This window comes from Oenanthe melanoleuca, chromosome 19 (genome assembly GCF_029582105.1).
Source record: "Oenanthe melanoleuca isolate GR-GAL-2019-014 chromosome 19, OMel1.0, whole genome shotgun sequence".
Taxonomy (NCBI): Eukaryota; Metazoa; Chordata; class Aves; order Passeriformes; family Muscicapidae; genus Oenanthe; species Oenanthe melanoleuca.
In genome coordinates this window covers 530,576-552,324 of record NC_079352.1, presented here as the reverse complement: position 1 = coordinate 552,324, position 21,749 = coordinate 530,576, and the positions used below count along the sequence as shown (strand labels likewise).

At 47.6% G+C, this 21,749-nt stretch overlaps 2 protein-coding genes across 3 annotated transcripts in view; both read left to right on the top strand.

The window, feature by feature from the left end:
* The window catches only part of NLK (nemo like kinase), a 38,534-nt gene extending 20,964 nt beyond the window's left edge, over positions 1-17,570 (top strand). For both annotated transcript variants that reach the window (XM_056506781.1, XM_056506780.1), the window contains 10 exons: positions 1,684-1,813; positions 2,818-2,873; positions 7,101-7,207; positions 7,858-7,943; positions 8,781-8,990; positions 10,189-10,290; positions 12,707-12,793; positions 13,819-14,017; positions 15,313-15,406; positions 15,855-17,570. In XM_056506781.1, coding sequence (XP_056362756.1) covers positions 1,684-1,813; positions 2,818-2,873; positions 7,101-7,207; positions 7,858-7,943; positions 8,781-8,990; positions 10,189-10,290; positions 12,707-12,793; positions 13,819-14,017; positions 15,313-15,406; positions 15,855-15,909 — 1,126 coding nt within the window. In that variant the 3' untranslated portion in view covers positions 15,910-17,570. The remainder of the gene's footprint in view (positions 1-1,683; positions 1,814-2,817; positions 2,874-7,100; positions 7,208-7,857; positions 7,944-8,780; positions 8,991-10,188; positions 10,291-12,706; positions 12,794-13,818; positions 14,018-15,312; positions 15,407-15,854) is intronic.
* Positions 17,571-18,706: 1,136 nt separating this feature from the next.
* Positions 18,707-21,563, top strand: TMEM97 (transmembrane protein 97). The gene is made up of 3 exons (XM_056506429.1): positions 18,707-18,868; positions 19,938-20,082; positions 20,595-21,563. Exons 1-3 carry the CDS (start codon positions 18,749-18,751, stop codon positions 20,843-20,845), a joined length of 516 nt encoding a protein of 171 aa, XP_056362404.1. The 5' UTR covers positions 18,707-18,748; the 3' UTR covers positions 20,846-21,563.
* The last annotated feature ends 186 nt before the right edge of the window (positions 21,564-21,749 follow it).

Below are 21,749 nucleotides of genomic sequence, written 5' to 3'. Positions count from 1 at the left end.
CAAGTGGATCCAAAGTCATCAAAAATCCAATTTGATACCTTTTTGCAGTGACCTCCACTTTAAATGTTCTGGTTCCATATTTAAACATTTCCCTCAGTTTGGGCAGTAGGAGGGGAGTACTTCTGGCCTTGTAAAATAATTTATCAAGTTTCAGACTTTGCCTGGAAATGTTTTGGGCTACTATTCTAAAACTGAATTCTCTTATTCTAGTTTAATATTTTATTAGAAGTTGGGAATGACCATTTTAATCTAGAATTCAATTAAAAGGACACCTTTTGAGGTCATCTGGTAATTCTGTGTGGAGGTATGGCACTATCTGAGGAGTATACATGAGTGTAGGTTATAGTTTTATTAGCTTGATTTGTAAACTAATCAAGGGAAAATGTTAGCAATTTATAAATTTAATTTTCTTAGATAGGAACTATGTAAGTAGATGTTTTACACTAAAAATCAGATGTTTGTTTCAAATATACATTCAAAGCTCCCTGTATGGAACATTTAAATAATTTAAACACCTCGTTGTTGTGTAGGGCAGTGGAAAATAGGAAATGCATAAATGGATTAAAAGCCCTTTTGAGATTGTTTTTAGCTGTGTTTCTCACATATAATAATGTGATATCACCTTTCCCAAGTGCCCCCTTGCCCCTTGTTTGAAATACAAACCTGCAGGGCTGTTAGCAGGTAGGCTGAGGTGTTGGGGCTGACTTTGGGTTGGTTGAACTGCTTTGAAATCAGATGTGGTAATTGGGAGTGAGGTGGATATCTGAACACCCCAGTCTAATTTTTTATTTAGGTATTTAAAACATGGACTTGAGCCACAAGAAGCTGCCTTGCATGTCTGCTGTTGAGGAGTCAATGAGAGAGAAAAGCCAGCAATTTTTTAAGGACAGATGTAGTTATCAGGGTGCACAGCTGGATGTGGATTCTTCTGTGGGTTCAACACTGCACTGAGATGGAAGTTATTTTGGTCATCCCTGTAAAAATGTGCATATACTCTGTTCTGTAGTGATGTTTGAGAAACTCACCTTAAAAACTGGGATTGGGAATTGAGCACCATAATCTCCTTGCTCTAGTTTTATGGCTCTCATTATAAAATTCTATTTTCAGAATCCAATTATTTTAAATTAAAATACTTGCCATGTGCAAAGCACCTTATAATTCCTGAGCTACTACACTTGCATTCCATAAGTTGTGTGGGAGAAAGACCAGTATCACTCCTGTTTGACATGTGTGGGAACTCAGATACCACGAGCTGTAGCTTCTCCAGATGTGAAGTGATTGGCTGATGGACCAATAAACAGTCTTGCACTTGCTGGTGTTCTGTCAGAATGGGATTATTACATCTTTTACCTTCTTTGGAGGGGAAGAAGTGAGCAATAGACTTGCTCAAATCTGACCTGGGTAATGGGAGTCCTTTAATGAGGTGTTTTTGGGAGGTGAAGGAGGTGCTGGTCCTGACATCTCTCCAGGTGTTGGTGTCACCATGAGCTCAGTGAGTGGCACTGCTGGGCTGGGTGTGTGCCCCATGCCTGGGATGCTCACATCTGTGCCACTGCCTCTGCAGGACAGTGCTCAGTGCCCTCACATTAATGCTTCTTCCCTAGAAATGTCTTCACATTGTTTAACACTTAGCAAAAACTGCCTAACAGGAGTATGTGATGTTCTTTATCTTTTATTCCCTAGGTCAGTAACAGATCCACGGGATGGAAAGAGAGTTGCACTCAAAAAGATGCCCAACGTCTTCCAAAATTTGGTCTCTTGTAAAAGGGTCTTCCGGGAGTTGAAGATGTTGTGTTTTTTTAAGCATGACAATGTAAGTAAATTCAAAGTAATCTTGAAAACTTTGAGAAAAGCTAAATGTAAAATGGAGCTCTCTGTACCAGGAGTGTGTTTTGTTACTACAGACTATCTAAAATGCTTTAAGAGCTCTCTGATTTTTCAGTGATCAGATTTTCTGGAAACTCTGATATTGCTGATACTATAAAAATTGAAGTATCAAGAATCTAAGTGTACTCATGATTTCCCCTCCAAAGTGTTTGCAAACAGACAATCAGACACTTCTGCCCAGTCTTATTTCAGGCTTTGGGAGAATGTCAGGCTGCACAGAGCTGTGTCAGCTGGAGCCTGTTCCTCCTGAGTCCTCTCCCAGACCTGCTTTGGGTAAATCAGTCAGCTGAAGTTCAAACATTCCAACACTGTTTGGGTTGACCCTTGGAGTTTGAAGTGCATCTGAAGTTTGGGGTGCTTCACCCAAGTGTCATGAACATTCCTAGGATAGGCCCAAATGCCCACACCAAGGAGTATCTTTTTTTGTGAGAGGATGTGAATTCTCTGCTACTGCTTTTTTTTTACTTTTTCTACCACTGAGCTGCTTACACAGAATGGGAACAACTTTGGGGTTTGCAATTCCCAATTGGAAGCAGTGAATCACAGAACTCTGCAAGACTAAAGGCAGAACAAAGTGTAGTATCTTCTGCTTTTACATTTCTTTCCTGGAATTACTTCTTTCAAAGATTTTATGTTCATGTATATTGTAAAGAAACCACTTTTTATTGCAGAGATAAATTTGTGCTTTCAAACTACTGCTCCAACAGCTGGAAAAAATTTCTTGAGTTAAAAAAGAGAGACATTGAATGTACAGATTATCTGACATGGTGGGTTATTAAATTTACATACCTGGTGGGACAGAACCTGGTGGGACTGGTCTGTCTGTGGGGTAGAGTAAAATGAAGCCATGTGAGAAATGTGCAGTCTGTCTTTTTGAAAGGGGTTTGTTTTTGACTGGAATAGGCCTTGACCTTGTGTGGTGTTTCCTAGGTACTCTCTGCCCTCGACATCCTCCAGCCTCCACATATTGACTATTTTGAAGAAATGTATCCTAAATGTAAAAATAGAACATCTGAATTGAGGTAGGTGTGATTTTCATTAGCCTAGGAGCTGCCAGTATCTGGTGTAAGCTGTGAAGTGGCACCACAGACCCCTTGAGCCTGCATGGGGACAGTTTTATTTGAAGAAGTGAAGCTGTGGCACCCAGAGCTCCAGGGGGTGTTGCAGGTGGGGTGGTGCAGGGCTGGGCTGAACCTTTGATTCCTGTGAGCCAGGATGTGCAGGGAGTGTGGACTGACCAGGCCCAGGGGGATTCCCCCAGAATATTGTTTTGAACACTCTCTCCAGGAATGAATCTCCTCTCAGTTATTAGTACTTTAAAAGACTTTGTGGTGGTTTCAGAGAATTCTTCCTTCACACCTTGGAGCCCTGGCTCACAGGGAGGTGTCAGTGGGCAGGCAGGGCTGTGGCTTTCCTGCTCAGCTCTGTCCTGGTCCAGCCCACGCTGCCCAGAGCTGTGTCCCACATGTTCTGTCACTGATGCACAGGTGTGAGCTGCTGTGGGCAGCTGCATGCCACAGTGAATTTGAGAGAAACACTTGACATGAGTGTCATGGTTTGGTTTGGATTTTTCCTTTTCAGACCTGGATTGGGCTGTCTTCTAGTTGTGAAGTAGGGAATTTCTGCTTTTGGAAATGCTGGAGTGAATCCCTGAGCTGGGAGGGTTCTGACTCCCATGGGAGGAGAAGTTCTTTGCCACTCCTGTGGTTAGAGCTGGGCAGGTTGGGTTTTGTTGCTGGTGGGTCTCAGCTGCTTTTTTGTATGACCCACTTTACAATTAATGGGTGGGAAATTGTCATTATTTTTAGGTAACCTGAACTTTTGAAATATGGTTTGATCTATTTATATAACACCTTGGATTGCTTGGTGAGGAAAGTAGGTGTAATCAATGTGGTGATTTTAACCAAAGTACAGCACAGTTTGCTGGTGGAGAAACACTTTATTTAGTTGAAAATGTTGCTGTGTTGTACTGGGGCTTTTTCATATGAGTTTAGGTAAAGCTTTAAAATTCTGCTTTGATATTTTTTTCACGTGAGGAGCATATAAGTAGTCTTCAGAAACTGGATTTTGGTTATGTGCACTAGTTCAATGCCCTCATTTAAACAAGTCATATGAGTTTAAATCAGATCTAGGTTAAGGATTACTCCTTCCGTGTAATTGTACAATCAAGAATATTTAAATGGGATAAGCTTATTTTTATGAGCTTAGCTGCTGCCAAGTTTTGAATATAAAACCAGAATGGTGGTTTCCTTCATGGCTAACTGACTTTAAGTCATTCTGAGTAGTGTTCTATAGGGCTGTCTTTTTTATATTTTTGTTAATTTCTTGACTCTAATATTGGCAATAGAAGACTATTGCTCTGTGTAATCTTCTTTGTCCTTTCTTTAGAAATAATTACAATAACTGCACTTAGGACCCTTAAATTCCTTAAAAGAATGAATTAGTAAATGGTTTGATTTATATACCCATTTTTAATTGCATGTGTTTCTGCTTACTGTAGTGTAAGGAGAACTTATTTGATCTGTTTGAAGAAGATCAGGTAAAGATGTTCCATATGTGGGGGATGTAGCTGTCAAACCTCCCTTTGTTGATCCACTAGTAGAGTTCCTAAAGATATCACAGGGTTGTTCCATTTTTGCAGTAGGACATACTGAACAGTGATGAAAGTGTGAAGGGCTGGAGTTGGTACTGAGTGATTTCCTTTGTTCTTTCCAAAGGGTTGTAGTGCCCTTTTTGGGGAAAGAAATGTAATAAAAGAATGACTAAAATTATGTGAATGATGTGTTGCAAATGAGCTGGTACAGTTCATTTCAATTATTCAGTGTTTCGTAGGTACCAGCAGGAATTGCAGAGTGTATTTTTTAAAGAGAACTAATTATAAAACCACCTTAAAATTTTAATGATAAATTAAAAGATTTCTTAGGAAACTGGTACTGAATAAAAGAATTTTAATCTAGTGAGATTTTTGTTTTAGGATGAAAATTCCTGGCAAACATTCAGGTTAAGATATAATTTGAATTAATAATGAGGTTTTTGGTTGAAAATCTTTGTGGTCATTTTGAATCTTATAGGTATTGATGTTGTTATTACCAATGTCACCTAATGCAAAAATGCATGACTGATAGCTCTTTTTTCCAATTACACAATCTTCCACAGTTGATTGTAATACTGAATTCAGCAACTGCAGATTCACGGATGTTCTTCTTTAAGAACTATCCAAAGTTTCTGTAGTAACTTTTTGGCACCTTTTCCCATTAAAGTGAGTATCAGAAGCTGCTGAGAAGTCCCCACTTCCCAGGGATCGGGTCTGGAAAAGACCTGAGTACAGTAAAAGCAAAGATGGGCAGTGAATTTCCCAAAGGGGTGGCAGAGCTGTTTCCTGATGGGCTGTGGTGGATCCCTGTGTCCGTGGGGTGGGGAGGAGCAGGCTGAGATGTGTTCTGCAGGCAGGGTCAGTGGCAGCCCTGCTGTGCCAGCAGCTCACCCTGGCAGAGGATTTTCCTTCTGATCCATGGCTGGGGCGAGCTGCTCTGGCCAGCACCCAAACCAGCTGGGCAGGGACTGCCAGGGTTACCCTGGGGCCACAGAGCTGGGCTGTGAGGGATGCAGAGAGCAAATACAGCACAGGTGAGAGTGCCACTCACCAAGGGCACTTCATCCCTTCCTAACACTGATCTGTCACTTTACAAAATTTCCCAACTCAGCAGGTCCCAGCCAGCAGAGCAAGTCGAGTTCTTTTGTGCCGCGCATTTGCTTTGATAATTACTCTGAAGCAAATTGGTACATTTGTAGATCTAATTTTATACAGCTACTTAACTAATTACTGCTGTCAGGAGCAATTTCTCCGTGGTAGCAGTGCAGGGTAGTGGTGTGTTCAGCCACAGGCAGGGCCTGGCAGTTGCAGTCACAAAAACAAGCTGCAGGTACCCGAGAGAGGCACTGAAAGCTGTGGGTGCTGCTTTGGCTGAGTGTCCCCTGCAGGGTGGGGGCAGCAGGTCCCAGGCAGGAGGAGAGGCTGGTTTGTCACAGCAGAGCCCCTGCTCCTCTCAGAGCCTGCTTCAATTACCCAGAGACAATAATCAGATGGCTGCTGCCGGGTAATGGCACCTCCGAGCCCTGTCAAGGGCTTTATTTAATGCGCCCCAGACCTGGAGTGCTGCAGGTGCCATTTCAGGCCCTCGTTTAATTTAAGCTGCTTTAGTTGGCATGGCAACTAGTTGAGACATCTGGGAGACATTATGCTCGGGATTGAGATTTAGGAGGATTTGTGGCGTAGCAAAACAAAAATCTTGTCGTAATAAAGTGCAGAGTAATGCTTTTGGGTTTTTAAAAATGCTTTGCTTTGAATTGGATATGAAGATTTGTTGCAGATATAAGGCAAACCACAAATTTTAAAAGTCTGGTATAAATATTTAAAAGGGTCTTTGCTAAAGGAAAAGAAAAATTAGAGGACTACAAATTATGGTGCTGCAGGGTTGGGTTTTTTCTTTATGAATTCTTTATGAATGCAATTTTAATATTTTTTTCCTCAAAAAGTTGGAGATATTTAATTTATTAAATGAGTTTTTGTGTGGTGTTCTGTTGGCAGATGAACCCTTTGGCCAACAGGGATTTGGCCTGGAGAGGGTTTGTAGAGCAACAGATGAAAGCAGAGCATTGACTGACTAGAGATGAAAGAAAATGAGCATTCAATATCATTTAACATGGGGCAAGTGTGCTCTACCTCCTTCAGCCACAGATGTGATAATAGCAGAGTTTCTGTTGCAAATGTGAGTGCTACACTAAGCCTTTAAAACAGTAATGTTATTAATTGATGCCTGTAGTGCCCCCAGTGTTTCTTGTGCTGGTTTCTGTGTGTTATGGTGGTCCCACACCCAGGACATTGGCTCTCCATCCCTGGGGGAGGTGTTCCACCCCCTTTCCCTGCTTTAGGAACCCCTGGACACACAGAGGGGGCCCCCTCCCCTCAGGCCCAGGTGTAATTTGCCTTTCAGTAACTAACTTTGTACAACCTTCTCATGCAAACTGCCATGGACTAATCTGTTTTCCTTCACAAGCCTTTCTTTATTTTCATTCCTGCAAGAATTTGACCTCTGAAGCAGCTTTCTTCTCTTTGACTCAATAGTTCTGGGCTGTAAGAGCTCAAGTAGGAGTTAGTGAATGTTTCAAGAGATTCTGTGCCTGTTGTGCTTTTCCTTAACCCTGAACTGCAGCTATGTTGTCACTGAGTTGATGCAGAGTGACCTCCATAAGATTATCGTCTCTCCTCAGCCTCTCAGCTCCGATCATGTCAAAGTTTTTCTTTACCAGATTTTAAGAGGTAATTTTTCTTCTTCTAAAGCTAATGAAAATTATGTAGTAGAAATATTTTTTTTTCTTAATGTTTATTCTCAAGGCATTCTCATATTGAATAAGCTTCCTGTAGGAACTTATTTTAATTTCATATTTAAATAAATACCAAGCATGAATTACTGTAGCTACAAGAGCATGGCACCCCTGCTGCCTTAAAGCATTGTCAGGGAAAGAAAAGTCATGCTTTTAGAATCAGGGAACAGGAAGGATGCCTAGACTGAACCACATGGGTAAATATGTGTAATTATATCCACTTAAAGTAAAAATTGTTACTGAAAAACAGAGCAGTAAGAGGTATCTGAAAATTCCAGGGGATTAGCAGAGTATCCATGCCTTTATCAGAGAGATGATGTTTTGCTTTTGATTTGTTGTTTGTTGGGGTTTTGTGGGGAGGGGGGTTTATATAAAAAGACTACTAAATGTGTTTTTCTGTCAATTTTATATACTCCAAAAATTTACCCTGCCATTAAATGACTGAGTGTGCATAGTGGCTGGGAGTTACTCTCAGTTATAAAAACTGATCAGGAGTTGCCAGACCTTCCAAGAAAATGTTGTCAGCCTTAAACTTCTTTTAAAAGGGAAAAAAAGTATTTATTTCAATTTCCTTTAATATTTCAGGTCTAAAATATCTACATTCTGCTGGCATTTTACATCGAGACATTAAACCAGGGAACCTACTCGTGAACAGCAACTGTGTCCTTAAGGTGCTGCTTGCATTTATTGAATATGTTTGTGTGTGTGTGTGTGTGTGTTGTTAATTTTTTAACAAAAATATTCAATGAATGAATTCAATGAATGAATGAATGAAAACATTCCCTAAAAGTCCATGTAAATGGAAAAAAATTCCCACAGATTTTTTTAAAAAGTAGAAGTGAAGCAAACATCTGCCTTTCTCCTTTTCTCCCTGCCTCTCCCCACATCTTGAGAGCAAGAGAGAAAAGGTGAATTCCTGAGTTTGACTTGGGGGGATCTCCTGTGCCTGGGAGGGGCAGGGGCTCCTCAGGGGGAGATGGCACTTCATTAACCTTGGGTACATGGAATTTTGGAGGTGTGTTGTTCTGCTGTGCCAAACACAAATTCAGTGTTGCTTACAGGGATTTGTTAAGAATTCTAATTGGCAAAGTTTAGTCTCTTAACCCTTCTGGTTCAAGACCTTTTTAACAATTCTCCAAGCCCAAATGAGCAGAGCTGAATCTTTAATATTTTGAGACATGTCATGAGCAAACAAAGTTTGTTTGAGTTGAAGTATACCCATAGGCTGGGTTTTTTGTAGTGCAAAGCTTTTTAATCTTTCAGATTATAAATACTGTAATGCCAACATAAAATGTGCTGTGATTTCAAATCAAACTGTGGGAAGTTCAAATGGCTGTGGAACAAAGCAAGATCATTTGCTGCTGTGCCCTGTGCCCGGCTCACAGCAGATTATCTGATGTGTTAAACGCCCCTTGGGCACTCCCTGCCTCCTTGCCAGGAGGTCGCCCCTTGGAAACACAGAAGGTGTTTTGGTTATTTTAATTTTTTTATTTGCCTTCTCAATTTAGATTTGTGATTTTGGATTGGCCAGGGTGGAAGAGTTAGACGAGTCGCGGCACATGACTCAGGAAGTTGTCACTCAGTATTACCGCGCTCCGGAGATCCTGATGGGCAGCCGCCACTACAGCAACGCCATCGACATCTGGTCTGTGGGCTGCATCTTTGCAGAGCTGCTGGGCAGGAGGATCTTGTTCCAGGCACAGAGTCCCATCCAGCAGGTATCCATCCTCATCCTCGTCCTCGTCTCTGCCTGCCTGCTGCACTGCACTGCTGCATTGCTGAGCTGCACTGCTGTACTGCTGTACTGTACTGCTGTGCTGCACCTGCTGCACTGCTGTACTGCACTGCACTGCTGTACTGCTGCACCTGCTGTACTGCACTGCTGCACTGCACTGCTGTACTGCTGTACTGTACTGCACTGCTGTACTGCTGTACTGCACTGCACTGCTGTACTGCTGTACTGTACTGCTGTGCTGCACCTGCTGCACCTGCTGCACTTCACTGCTGCACCTGCTGCACTGCTGTACTGCACTGCACTGCTGTACTGCTGCACCTGCTGTACTGCACCGCTGTACTGCACTGCTGCACTGCTGTACTGCACTGCTGCACTGCTGTACTGCACCTGCTGCACTGCTGTACTGCACAGCTGCACTGCTGTGCTGCACTGCTGCACCTGCTGTACTGCACCGCTGTGCTGCACTGCTGCACTGCTGTACTGCACCTGCTGCACTGCTGTACTGCACAGCTGCACTGCTGTACTGCTGTACTGTACTGCTGTGCTGCACCTGCTGCACCTGCTGCACTTCACTGCTGCACCTGCTGCACTGCTGTACTGCACTGCACTGCTGCACTGCTGCACCTGCTGTACTGCACCGCTGTACTGCACTGCTGCACTGCTGTACTGCACTGCTGCACTGCTGTACTGCACCTGCTGCACTGCTGTACTGCACTGCACTGCTGCACTGCTGCACCTGCTGTACTGCACTGCTGCACTGCTGCACCTGCTGCTCCTCAGGGGACACAGGGAGGGGCTGAGCGTGTCCCGGGAAGGGAACAGACCTGGGAGGGGGCTGGAGCAGCTGAGGGAGCTGGGAAAGGGGCTGGAGCACCTGAGGATGCTGGGAAAGGGGCTGAAGCACCTGAGGATGCTGGGAAAGGGGCTGAAGCACCTGAGGATGCTGGGAAAGGGGCTGGAGCACCTTAGGGAGCTGGGAAAGGGGCTGGAGCACCTTAGGGAGCTGGGAAAGGGGCTCAGCCTGGAGAGAAGGAGTCTCAGGGGGACTTTGTGGCTCTGCCAGCTCCCTGCCAGGAGGACACAGCCAGGGGGATCTGGGATCTGGGAACAGGGACAGGATGTTAGTTTGTGTTAGCCCTGCTCTGGGGGAGTGTCTGAGCTGCTGTGTGTGCTCTGTGCAGCTGGACCTGATCACAGACCTGCTGGGCACGCCGTCGCTGGAGGCGATGAGGACGGCGTGCGAAGGCGCCAAGGCACACATACTCAGGGGTCCTCATAAACAGGTACTGCCAGGCCAGGGCTCAGGGCACATCCTGATTCCCTTCCCTGGGCTCTTGGTTACAAACACTCGGACTGGGGGGTTGCTCTCAGAGCTGTGTGTGCTGGGAGCAGGGCTGAGCTGGCCACACGTGGTTGAGGTGCCCAGGGATGGGGGTGGTGTGTGCTCAGTCCAGCTGCTGTGGAGACAAAGGGGCTTTTCACCAGCATGGGGAATTTCTGGCTTCTGCCTTGGGGGTATTGTTGAATTTGACAACCCAGGTGAAAGTGTCCCTTTCTGAAGTGACAGTGTTTTGATAGCTACATTGAATGAAGTGTTAAATTTAAGTGTTCATACTGGCAAGAGACATAAATTAAAATTGACAGTATAATTCAGAAAGCCCTGGAGGGCTGCTGCACTGCCAGGATCAGGAGTGTCAGAGGTGGAATTCACCCACTGCCCAGAGCCAAGGGCAGAACCTCCAGCACCCCTAACCCAGAGGGTCCCTGCACCCCTGAGCTCAAACCTGAGCTGCTCTGGAAGGCCCAGCAAGAGGCTGAGAGCTGAGTAACAGCATTCAACACAACTGGAGTAAAAGTTGGTTTTAAAAAGACATCAAACCAAAGGAAGAAGGCAGGATGGAGTCATTGTGCTGAGTGGGCAATAAAAAGGGCAAATGCAATATGATGCTAACAGATCCAAAGAAATGCTTGTGCAGGCATCTCTAGTGCAGGGATCAGGCTCAGTGGCCCTCCAGTAGGGTCATTTTTATGATTGCTAACAAAATTAGCAAAATTATTGGCCTGTACTTGCTCCAGCAGTTAAGTTTGCATCATTATTTTCTGCATGTTGAAGTAATTTCTCACGTCTGCTCACTACAATAGTAGTTACCATAGAAATCAGCATTGCATGTATATTCTGCTTTATTATTGACATGTGGGAGTTCTGCCTCCCTGGCACTTTGGATCCACTACATAAAGTTGTCACTGTTCCATTTCATGACAGGATTTTTTAATTTGAGCATTAATGATAGGAGGATTTCCTTCAGATTTTCTCTACCAGTTTTAAGTCAAGTAAAGTCAAGTATATTTTTCTACTGTCGTGTGCTAGAAGAGTTGTGACTCTTAAACCCAGTGTCTTATGACCCACAGGGTGGTGGGAATCCTAAAAATCAAGTGAGGTGAAAGGGTATGAAAAGTTTCCTGTACAGATGTAATGTCCTGTAGTCACATAGTTGTAAGAAATACCCTCTAGGAGTTAATTCTGTGTGTACAGGGGAGAACAGTGTTCATTCTCAGTGGAGTGCCATGAGCTGCTGTGCTCACTGCCCCCTGGAGCCAGGGGATTCATGATATTTTTGTTTTCAACTTGAACCACACTTCATGTCTGAGTGCAAATTCCTGGCTTTTCGTATTCTGAAATGGAGCTTTTGCTGGTTGTAAGTGGTTAAATGTTACTGCCTTCCAAATGAGACTAATAGGGAGAGAAACCCAAGTTAGAAACGGGCGATTGCTTTGTCACACAATTATTTTTACTCGCCGTAGGTGAGCGCAGTGGGAGAGAGGGGTGAAGCATTTTGCTGCTCTGTGTAAAAATAGATTAATGCCAGAAGTTTCTGATGAAACCCCCCCACCCCACTGTGTGCTGCCAAAGTGGGGATTTACATACTCCACAGACTTTGTCAGTTTGGTATTTAAAAGTTCGAGTGAAGTGTGTCCCAGGCAGCCCCAGGGTGAATGAGCTGTCCCTGTCCCTGTCCCTGTCCCTGTCCCTGTCCTGTCCCTGTCCCTGCTGACCCCTCCCAAAGGAAAACGTGTGCAGTCCATCCCCTGCCTGCTGTGATCCCTCTGCTGTGGGAGAGCAAACCAGGAGGAGGAGAGTTACCAGGCACTGCAGCTTTATATTCCATGGGCTGCCCTGAGAAACCAAGGTTGGGAAGTGCTCAGGGCTCAGGGCAGCTCAGGGTTAACTTGGGCTGATGTCACTGTGGAGGTGTAATTCTTATTTATACTGGGAAATTCACAGCAGCCCTGACATCCATACAGTCCTTCTGTCACTGTCAGTCAGATGTGGATTGCCTGGGCAAGGAAAAGCAAAGTAAACCATCATTTTGGAGGGATTGAGATTTAAAAATGAACTACTGGAAATGATGGAGTTAATCAAACCCCAGAGCAGCTACAGCTGGGAGTGGTGTCTATAGAAAAATACGTAACTAAAAGCAGGTTTTTCTGGGGATTTCATCTGAACTAAGGGAAGCAGTGATCAATCAGACCTTTATTACAGTTGCTGGGTTTTGTCATGGTGGTTATTGTCATGCTGGAAAGCATTAGGTGCCACTTGTCCCCTTTAACAAGGAGTTTGTCCTTGCTGGCTGCGGAGGGTTTTCTGTGATGGATCTGACAGGACACTCTGTGCTTCTCTTCCTCCCATTCCCCCTACAGCCATCCCTTCCTGTCCTATATACACTCTCCAGTCAAGCTACACATGAAGCAGTTCATCTCCTTTGCAGGATGTTGGTCTTTGATCCAGTAAGTAGGACTGAAAATCACCTCTGATATTCTGGTTTGAACAGTTTTTGTTGTCTGCTGCTTAAATGAGTGTTGTAAGTCAAGGGCTCCTTTAGCTGATTTCCTTCTACATGGCATTGCAGTACTTTTGGTCCATCAGAAATGTAAAAATGCCATATAATTGGGTGATCAGTTCCCCCTGGAATGGGGGTTTCACGTTTCAGAGTGGTCCTGGGAAGGAAGCTCTGGCAGTGGGAAGGATGAGGCTGTGCATGACTCACGCTCTTTTCCGAGCTGGGTGTAGGTAGCAGAACATCAGCTACTTTGATGCAGTTCTAATTAGGGACACGGGGGTGTTCCTGGTCTTGCAACACACAAAAAATTCCTCCTGCATCCCCAAGCACAGAACAGGATCGTTTTTCCACTGAGCATCTGTTTTTCTAATAAAAACGTGCTGCTGTGGATTTTGGATTTTGTTTCTTGGGACACTGTAGAGAATTGTCATGAAAAATCTGATATGGGAATTGATAATCTTAATTCTTTCATTCCCACAGAACCCCCCCAACATTGCAAATGTAAAACAGAGTGACTGCAGTGCAAAGGAGGCTGGGGGCTGATAAAGCATTTAGAAGCACTGCCTTTGGAGTGTATTTTTTTAAACCTTAAGATTGCATTGCTGAACAGAACCATGGAACTGTTAAACCATAACTTCCACATTAAAAAAAAAAAAGAAAAAAAAAATCTCTTTCTGACTCCCTCAACAATTAGAATGCTGTTTTTCCCAGTTTGTTTTGATTTATTGCAGGAAGTCATAATTGTGAGGTTATCTGGCCAAAAAAACCGTTTAAAAACCTGTTTCTAAAGCCATGTGATGGTGATCAGGGCTGGCCATGGTGGCTGTGAGCTGGTTTGTGAGCCTCAGCTCCCCTCTAGTGGCAGCTCTGACACGAGCCCCTTGCACAGACGAAGGGTTTATAAAACAGCTGAGGGTTTCAAAGCTCTGAGCACACACTCACTCTTGCTCTCTCCCTCCCTGCTGCTCCCAGTCCAAAAGGATATCTGCTAAGGATGCCTTAGCTCACCCCTACCTGGACGAGGGCCGCCTGCGGTACCACACCTGTATGTGCAAATGTTGTTTCTCCACCTCGACTGGCAGAGTCTACACCAGTGATTTTGAACCCATCACTAACCCCAAATTCGATGACACTTTTGAGAAGAACCTCAGTTCTGTTCGGCAGGTTAAAGGTGAGCAGGGGTGAACATGGAATGTGCAGTGTCCCCCTGCAGCAGGGAGAGTGGAGTGGGGCTGGGATGGAGCAGGGATGGAGCTGGGATGGGGCTGGGATGGAGCTGGGATGGAGCTGGGATGGAGCTGGGATGGAGCTGGGATGGAGCAGGGATGGAGCAGGGATGGAGCTGGGATGGAGCTGGGATGGAGCTGGGATGGAGCAGGGATGGGGCTGGGATGGAGCAGGGATGGAGCTGGGATGGAGCTGGGATGGAGCTGGGATGGAGCTGGGATGGGGCAGGGATGGAGCTGGGATGGAGCTGGGATGGAGCAGGGATGGAGCAGGGATGGAGCTGGGATGGGGCTGGGATGGAGCTGGGATGGAACAGGGATGGAGCTGGGATGGAGCTGGGATGGAGCTGGGATGGAGCAGGGATGGAGCTGGGATGGAGCTGGGATGGAGCAGGGATGGAGCTGGGATGGAGCTGGGATGGAGCTGGGATGGGGCTGGGATGGGGCTGGGATGGAGCTGGGATGGGGCTGGGATGGGGCTGGGATGGAGCTGGGATGGAGCTGGGATGGAGCTGGGATGGGGCTGGGATGGAGCTGGGATGGAGCTGGGATGGGGCTGGGATGGAGCTGGGATGGAGCTGGGATGGAGCTGGGATGGGGCTGGGATGGAGCTGGGATGGAGCTGGGATGGGGCTGGGATGGAGCAGGGATGGAGCTGGGATGGAGCAGGGATGGAGCTGGGATGGAGCTGGGATGGAGCTGGGATGGAACAGGGATGGGGCTGGGATGGGGCTGGGATGGGGCTGGGATGGAGCAGGGATGGAGCTGGGATGGAGCTGGGATTTGTGCTCTGGGTCCACGCTGTGACCCCAGTACTGCTTTCTTTTAGGTATTTTTCCATAGGAGACACTGGAAATAATTTCTTTTCACCAAAAGAACAGAATTGTCAGTGCTGTGAGATTAGGCAGTGGCACAAGCACAAGCTGAGCTGCAGAAGTCTCTGGGTTTCAGACTTCACCACCCCCATCCCTGGTGCCCTGTTCCTCATCCTTTTGTTGAAGGATGGCACTGGGGGAAGGGGGAGTCACTGTGGGGCCATTTGGGGCTGTGAGGTGTGACCTCCACAGCTGTCCTGCAGAAAGGAGCTGAAGCTGAGCAGTCAGATTTAGGGAAGCTCTTTTATCCTCACTAAAATGTACTCTCAAGAAGGGAAGTTCTGTTCCCCTCCTGCTGACATTGCATTTTACTGAAGCCAAAAGTGTTAATGCTGTGTTGTTTTGTGTTTTTCTCCTGTGTACAGAAATAATTCATCAGTTCATTTTGGAACAGCAGAAAGGAAACAGAGTGCCTCTCTGCATCAACCCTCAGTCTGCTGCTTTTAAGAGCTTTATTAGGTAACTGCATGTAATCACATCTGATATTAATTCCCATTTATTAGTAGTACAGAATTTACACATCCATTTTAGGTTTTCAGTTCCTGAGAGTAGGGAAGGCTCACAGATAAAACCCTTGTGAACTGTACTTAGGACTTCTTCTAGAATTTAAGTAAAACGTGCAAGAGTTTCAAGTAAAAGAACAGAAGTCAGACTGGAACTGAAATGGGGAAGGTTGATGAGTTGAGTTGTGGTTGTGGAGCTGCACAGTGCAGGAGAGAGCGAGGGGTGAGGATGTGCAGATGGAGGAACCGTCGCTGCTGTGGGGTCGGGCTGGGTTTGGGCTTGGGGTTTGGGGTTGGGGTTTGGGGTTTGGGGCTCGGCTCTCCGGGCTGTTGGGTCCCTGTGGGCAGTGGGGCTGTGGCCAGGAGCCCCTGCAGGTGGCACTGATGTGTGTGTGTCCCTGCAGCTCCACGGTCGCCCAGCCCTCCGAGATGCCGCCGTCGCCGCTGGTGTGGGAGTGACCGGAGCCCCCGTACTACTGAAGATGTAATGTAGCTTTCCACTGGAGTCTGGGATTTGCAATTCTGGAGGTTAATCATGCTTGTACTGTAATTTTACTAATGAAGTTTTAAATTAACAACCACTACTTGTACAATATGAATAATACTTAGAAATGTACTAGACTTTTAATCTTGTAAAGTGGTTGTGCTTTTAGAAGAAAATATTTTACCCAGAGTTGCACGTGTTTTATGAATTCTAGTGCAGCTGTGATGGCTCAGCTCAGAACAAACAGAATTGAACCAAATTCGGGGAGGTTTTTCTTTTTTTTTTCCTTTTTTTTTTTTTCCTTTTTTTTTTATTGAAGTGAGATTGTACAAACAGATAGACATACATTTTGATATTGAGCCATTCCTGAAGATTTTGGGTTTTCTAAAACTAAGGAATACAGAAAACTTGACTGCGACCAATCATGAAGTCCCTGTGGGTGGCCGTGGCCGTGGGAAGTGGCCTCGTCCCCAATGCCCAACCCTATAAATAGCTTCTCACTAGAGCTGTGATGGTGATGTGTGCTGTTCTAAAATCAAATGTTGTGAGTAGAGAGAATGAGTTTGTGACTAGGAGAGACTAAACTTCTGTTTCCTTACCCAGTATAAATATATATATATATTTAATCTATTTTTATTAGAAGTTTTTCTGCTCTTTCTTACATAAAACCCCCCAGCATGCATCTTCTATGTGTGTAAATAATTCCATTTATGGGCTAATTTCAGAGATCCCTGACATCATTGCTGTATAGAGAGAAACTAGCTTGCACATTTTAGGTCTGTGAAATTTTGTGAGAACTTTTTCCTGCACTGGACAGTTGAGAGAAAAAAAAAAAGAAAAGGACAAAAAAAAGCACATAGGGAATTCTGTTAATTGTGTTCGTGTCTTTAGGCAAAGCTGTGGAAGTCTTGAAATGTCACAGTAGTAAATAACTTTTATTACTTTTTGGCTAATTCTTTTTCTGTTGGAACACTGAATTCTGTGCATATGTATATATGAACACAAATTGAAGGCCTCTACCTCCTGGAGTATACAACTTGGTTTGTTTACCTCCACATGATTTTTTTTTTTTTTAAGTTTAGTGTGGAGACTTGAAACTTGAATGTCCCTTCCAACTTTTGTATTTAAAACAAGACTAGAAAATTGAAGACTGTTTTTCACCTGTACAAAGGAATACTAAAAGGTGGTCTTAAAATTTGAGCCCTGGTCTGGAGAGAAACCATGGTGTTTGTTATGGACAATTAACTGTTAAAGTTATTGTAAGTTATCTGTATTTAGCAGAGTATTTTCAACAAGAGTGATCTGAGCTGGAATTGGAGACTATTAGTAAGTTATGTTTGGAAGTTTTAACTTCAATGAAGTAATTATTTGCTGTGAAAGAGACAAACATTGAATAACTGAACAAAGATGGTGCAATATCTTTGTTTTTTATGAGGCTCCTGAGAATAAAACCAACTGAAGCATTTCAATTCACTTGAATGAGAAACGTGTTTAATTATCGAGCCCCAGAAGACACTGGTATGAAAGGTAAAATCTCAGAGGTTGGTCAGTTAATGTGGCACACTTGCTGGTCACTTTGTAAAATGTAGATTTGGAGTACAGTGGTGAAAACATTAAATGTGACATTTGAAAACGCGGTGCTGGTGTCATCCTTTGTGCCCGCCCTCCCCCGGGGCTGCTCGGCCTTTGGGACCTTCCCCGTTCTCCTCCCGGAGGTGCCGCTCCCGGCCCGGGGCGGGTCCTGCCCCGGGGCTGTGCCGGGGGATGGGCCGAACCTGCTCGGTACCGGGACAGCCGAACCTGCTCGGTACCGGGACAGCCAGAGCCCCGCTCGGTACCGGGACAGCCACAGCCCTGCTCGGTACCGGGACAGCCACAGCCCCGCTCGGTACCGGGACAGCCAGAGCCCTGCTCGGTACCGGGACAGCCACAGCCCTGCACGGTACCGGGACAGCCGAACCTGCTCGGTACCGGGACAGCCGAACCTGCTCGGTACCGGGACAGCCAGAGCCCCGCTCGGTACCGGGACAGCCGAACCTGCTCGGTACCGGGACAGCCAGAGCCCCGCTCGGTACCGGGACAGCCAGAGCCCCGCTCGGTACCGGGACAGCCACAGCCTCGCTCGGTACCGGGACAGCCACAGCCCTGCTCGGTACCGGGACAGCCACAGCCCCGCACGGTACCGGGACAGCCACAGCCCTGCTCGGTACCGGGACAGCCAGAGCCTGCTCGGTACCGGGACAGCCAGAGCCCCGCACGGTACCGGGACAGCCAGAGCCCCGCTCGGTACCGGGACAGCCGAACCTGCTCGGTACCGGGACAGCCACAGCCCCGCTCGGTACCGGGACAGCCACAGCCCCGCACGGTACCGGGACAGCCGAACCTGCTCGGTACCGGGACAGCCACAGCCCTGCTCGGTACCGGGACAGCCACAGCCCCGCACGGTACCGGGACAGCCGAGCCCTGCTCGGTACCGGGACAGTCAAAGTCCTGCTTGGTACCGGGACCGCCACAGCCCCGCTCGGTACCGGGACAGCCGAGCCCTGCACGGCCGGGCCCGCTCGGTACCGGGACAGCCGAGCCCTGCACGGCCAGAACCGCTCGGTACCGGGGCAGCCGGAGCTCGGGACAGAGGGGACAAAGCCGATCTGCGGGGGCGGGGCCAGGGCAGGGTGTGGCCAAGGGCGGAGTCGAGGCACGGCGTGGGGCGGGGCCAGTGCAGGGTGTGGCCGGGGGCGGGGCCGGCGCCGCGGGACGTGGCCGCTCTGGGCGCGGCGGGGCGGGGCCTGCGCGGGGGCGGGACCAGCGCTGGCGATGGCGGCGGCTCCGCGGTGGCGGGAGCGGCTCTTCGCCCTCTATTTCCTCTCGCACATCCCGATCACGGCGCTCATCGACCTGCAGCCGCTGCTGCCCGCCGGGATCGCGCCGCGGGCCGTGAGTGGGGCCGGGGCTCGGGATTCCGCGGATGCGTGCGGGGCATCCGCCGGTTTGAGGGGTCCGGGGGCGGCCTTCGCCGAATCGCGTGTGTGGGGACATCGGGAGGGGAGAGGAACTGCGGCGAACGTGTGAAGAGCGTCTGGGAGGGAAGCGGGGCTGGTGCCCGCGGGATGAGTCACAGCCGGGTCATTCATTGGGGAGGAGCGGGAGCCGGAACGGGAACGGGAATGGGGATGGGATGGGAGAGGGGTGCTTGATCCGCGTTCGCGGCTGTGGCTGTGCCGCTGCCGAAGCCGGGCCGGGGCCGGGGCCGTGGCGGCCGCTCCGTGTGCCCCGCGCCAGGGAGGCCCCGGGAGCGGTGCGGGTGTTCCTGTGGCTCACGCTGTCCCGGGACATCCTTGCCCTGCCGTGTCCGTGTCCCTGCTGCAGCGCGGGGCCCGCGCCACGTGCGCCGGCCGTGGCTGCTGCGGGCCCGGCCATTCCCCATCCCGAGTTCTCCTCAAATCCCTGCCAAAAACCCAACAGGGAATTGTTGCTGCTGCAGAAGGCATGCCAGCGGCCGAATTTATTCGTAATTTTTGCTGGATTTGCTGGGTTTTGAACAAAATAATGGAAGACAATGAACATCATAAAATCAATTAAAATAACGGGTGGCAGATAATTAGTTCAGCCCTCATCATCAGGGTGCTGTCAGCTGTCACCTCCTGTTTGAGTTTTACAACTGATTTGGTTTTTGTCATCGGAATTGCCTATAGAATTGCTCCAATATAGGAACAATTCTCAATTAATAGTTAACCAGCAGATCTCAATGCCTATCTCTCAGTTCAAAGTCCAGCATAAAGCCATGCTGGAGTTTACATTTCTGTCAGGGGAACTAATTGTGTTGAGTGAGCCCAAATCCTGGTGCTGAGCTGTTCCCTGCAGCAGCCCCAGGAGGGAGCCCCCAGCCCTGCTCAGCACCAGGGGCTCACACCCCACACCTGGTGGCTCCATCCCATCGAGAATCACGGGCTTTGCTCTGCCGTGGTGGATGCTCAGGGCTGACTGTTGTTTTGGGCTTTTTCAGCTGACAGACCTGTTGCAGCAGTATGCAACTGCCTTCAGGGACCCCATGATGCTGCAGCCCCCAGAGTGGTTCAAGGCGTTCATCTACTGCGAAGCCTTTCTCCAGCTGCCCTTCTTCCCCATCGCTGCCTACGCCTTCCTGAAAGGTGGGGAACCAGGCTGAGGCCGTGTCCTGGGGGCATTTCTGCAGGACACCTGCTGCTGCTGCAGCAGAGAACGTTATTGTATCAGAGTGGGGGGTTTGAGGGATGTTCTGTGCAGGGCTGGGCTCCTAAGGCCTGCACGAATGTTCTACCTGAGAAAGCAGCACAGAATAAAGTTTTTCAGAAACAAAACCTTGTAGCTAGAAGCCCTGGGCAGGTGCAGCCATTTGATCTTTGACATCTGGCTAATTTCCAGGGCAGCTAAAGGTCTGGGTCAAGCCTATGTACTGATTTTGTTACTTTAGAACTTTCAGGATCACCCCTTCGCTCTAAATTGCCATCAGGGGAGAGAAATTTCCTTGGTTTCTACTAGTACTGAGGGTTTTTTCTGCTCCCCTCTCCATCTCAGTGATGGCTTACCCTGGCAGAGGCAGCAGTCAGTGTTCTGTCACAAGCCTCGGAATTCTGGTTGCTTCAAAATACTTAAATAGTGTTTCCTTTTTGCTTCTGTACAGGTGGCTGCAGATGGATCAGGACTCCTGCCATTATCTACTCCACCCACGTGGCCACCACTCTGTTTGCCATCCTGGCCCACATCCTGTTCCACGACTTCTCCAGGTCGGAGCAGGGGGGCCCCCAGACGCTGCGCGAGCGCCTGCTGCTGCTCTCCATCTACCTGCCCTACCTGCTGATCCCGCTGCTGCTGCTCTTCACCATGCTCTGCAACCCCCACTACAAACACGTGGAGAAGAGGAAAAGGAAGTAGGTGGCTCTGGAGGTGGCACACACACACCTGGGCTGCATTTGGTTCTGACCCTGAGCTGCTGGAGTCCTCTGGGACAAACGTCTCCCTCGAGTTGGCTGCAGCTCTTCCCAGAGCACCGGCTGCTGCAAGGAAAAATGGAATTGCTTGGAGTGCACAGCCCTGCTGCCACCACACACAGCTCTGGCAGGGGCCTGGGCCAGCCTGGGGTCGGCTCTGGGCAGGGCCTCTCTCCCAGGAAAATGGACTTTTAACCCCTTGATGTATAACTCTGCGAGGGGACACACACACACTCACACTCTGCAGCTGATACTGTTCTTCCAGGGCCCCTTTTTCCAAGATGACTGTTTGGAAACCACTCAAGTAGGAAATTTGTCTTCCAACCACATATTCTGAAGAGTGCCCAACCTATTACACACAGATTTGCAGAGCTGATCTTCTGAAGCATTTAAAATCATATTGTGATTCTTAACTTCCTTGCCCCTTCCTTTAAAATTTCCACTGCCTTTGCTCTGCTTCATTTTGATTTATTATAAATGTCTGATCAATGATAAATGTGTGCCAAAATCTGGGTTTATGAATGCTTAAAGTTACCCTTGACAACCTGGAGTACTGCCTAGAGGATTCTGAAGTACTTCAGGAATTGTAACCAAGGAGCTGGAAATTTCTTTTGTCCCTAAAATCACTTCTGGTATGGAAATAAATAACTAAACGCATTAAACTGCATTCAGTCTTCTTCAGGGAATGGCTGAAGGAACTTACAGTGACCACGAGGTGGTGGAGAGTTCACAGAGTAGATCCATGCATAAGTTACAACTACAGAAGTTCTGTGGTTGGGGCTGGTTTGATCTGGAGCCTGGTGAGGTGACAGCCCTGTGAAGCTGCTCAGGCTCTGCTGGTACAATTT

Coding starts and splice junctions, on each gene's coding strand:
- TMEM97 (XM_056506429.1), top strand. CDS start 18,749: ATGGCGGCGGCTCCGCGGTGGCGGGAGCGGCTCTTCGCCCTCTATTTC. Junction 18,869..19,937: donor CCGGGATCGCGCCGCGGGCC/GTGAGTGGGGCC, acceptor GGGCTTTTTCAG/CTGACAGACCTGTTGCAGCA. Junction 20,083..20,594: donor TGCCTACGCCTTCCTGAAAG/GTGGGGAACCAG, acceptor GCTTCTGTACAG/GTGGCTGCAGATGGATCAGG.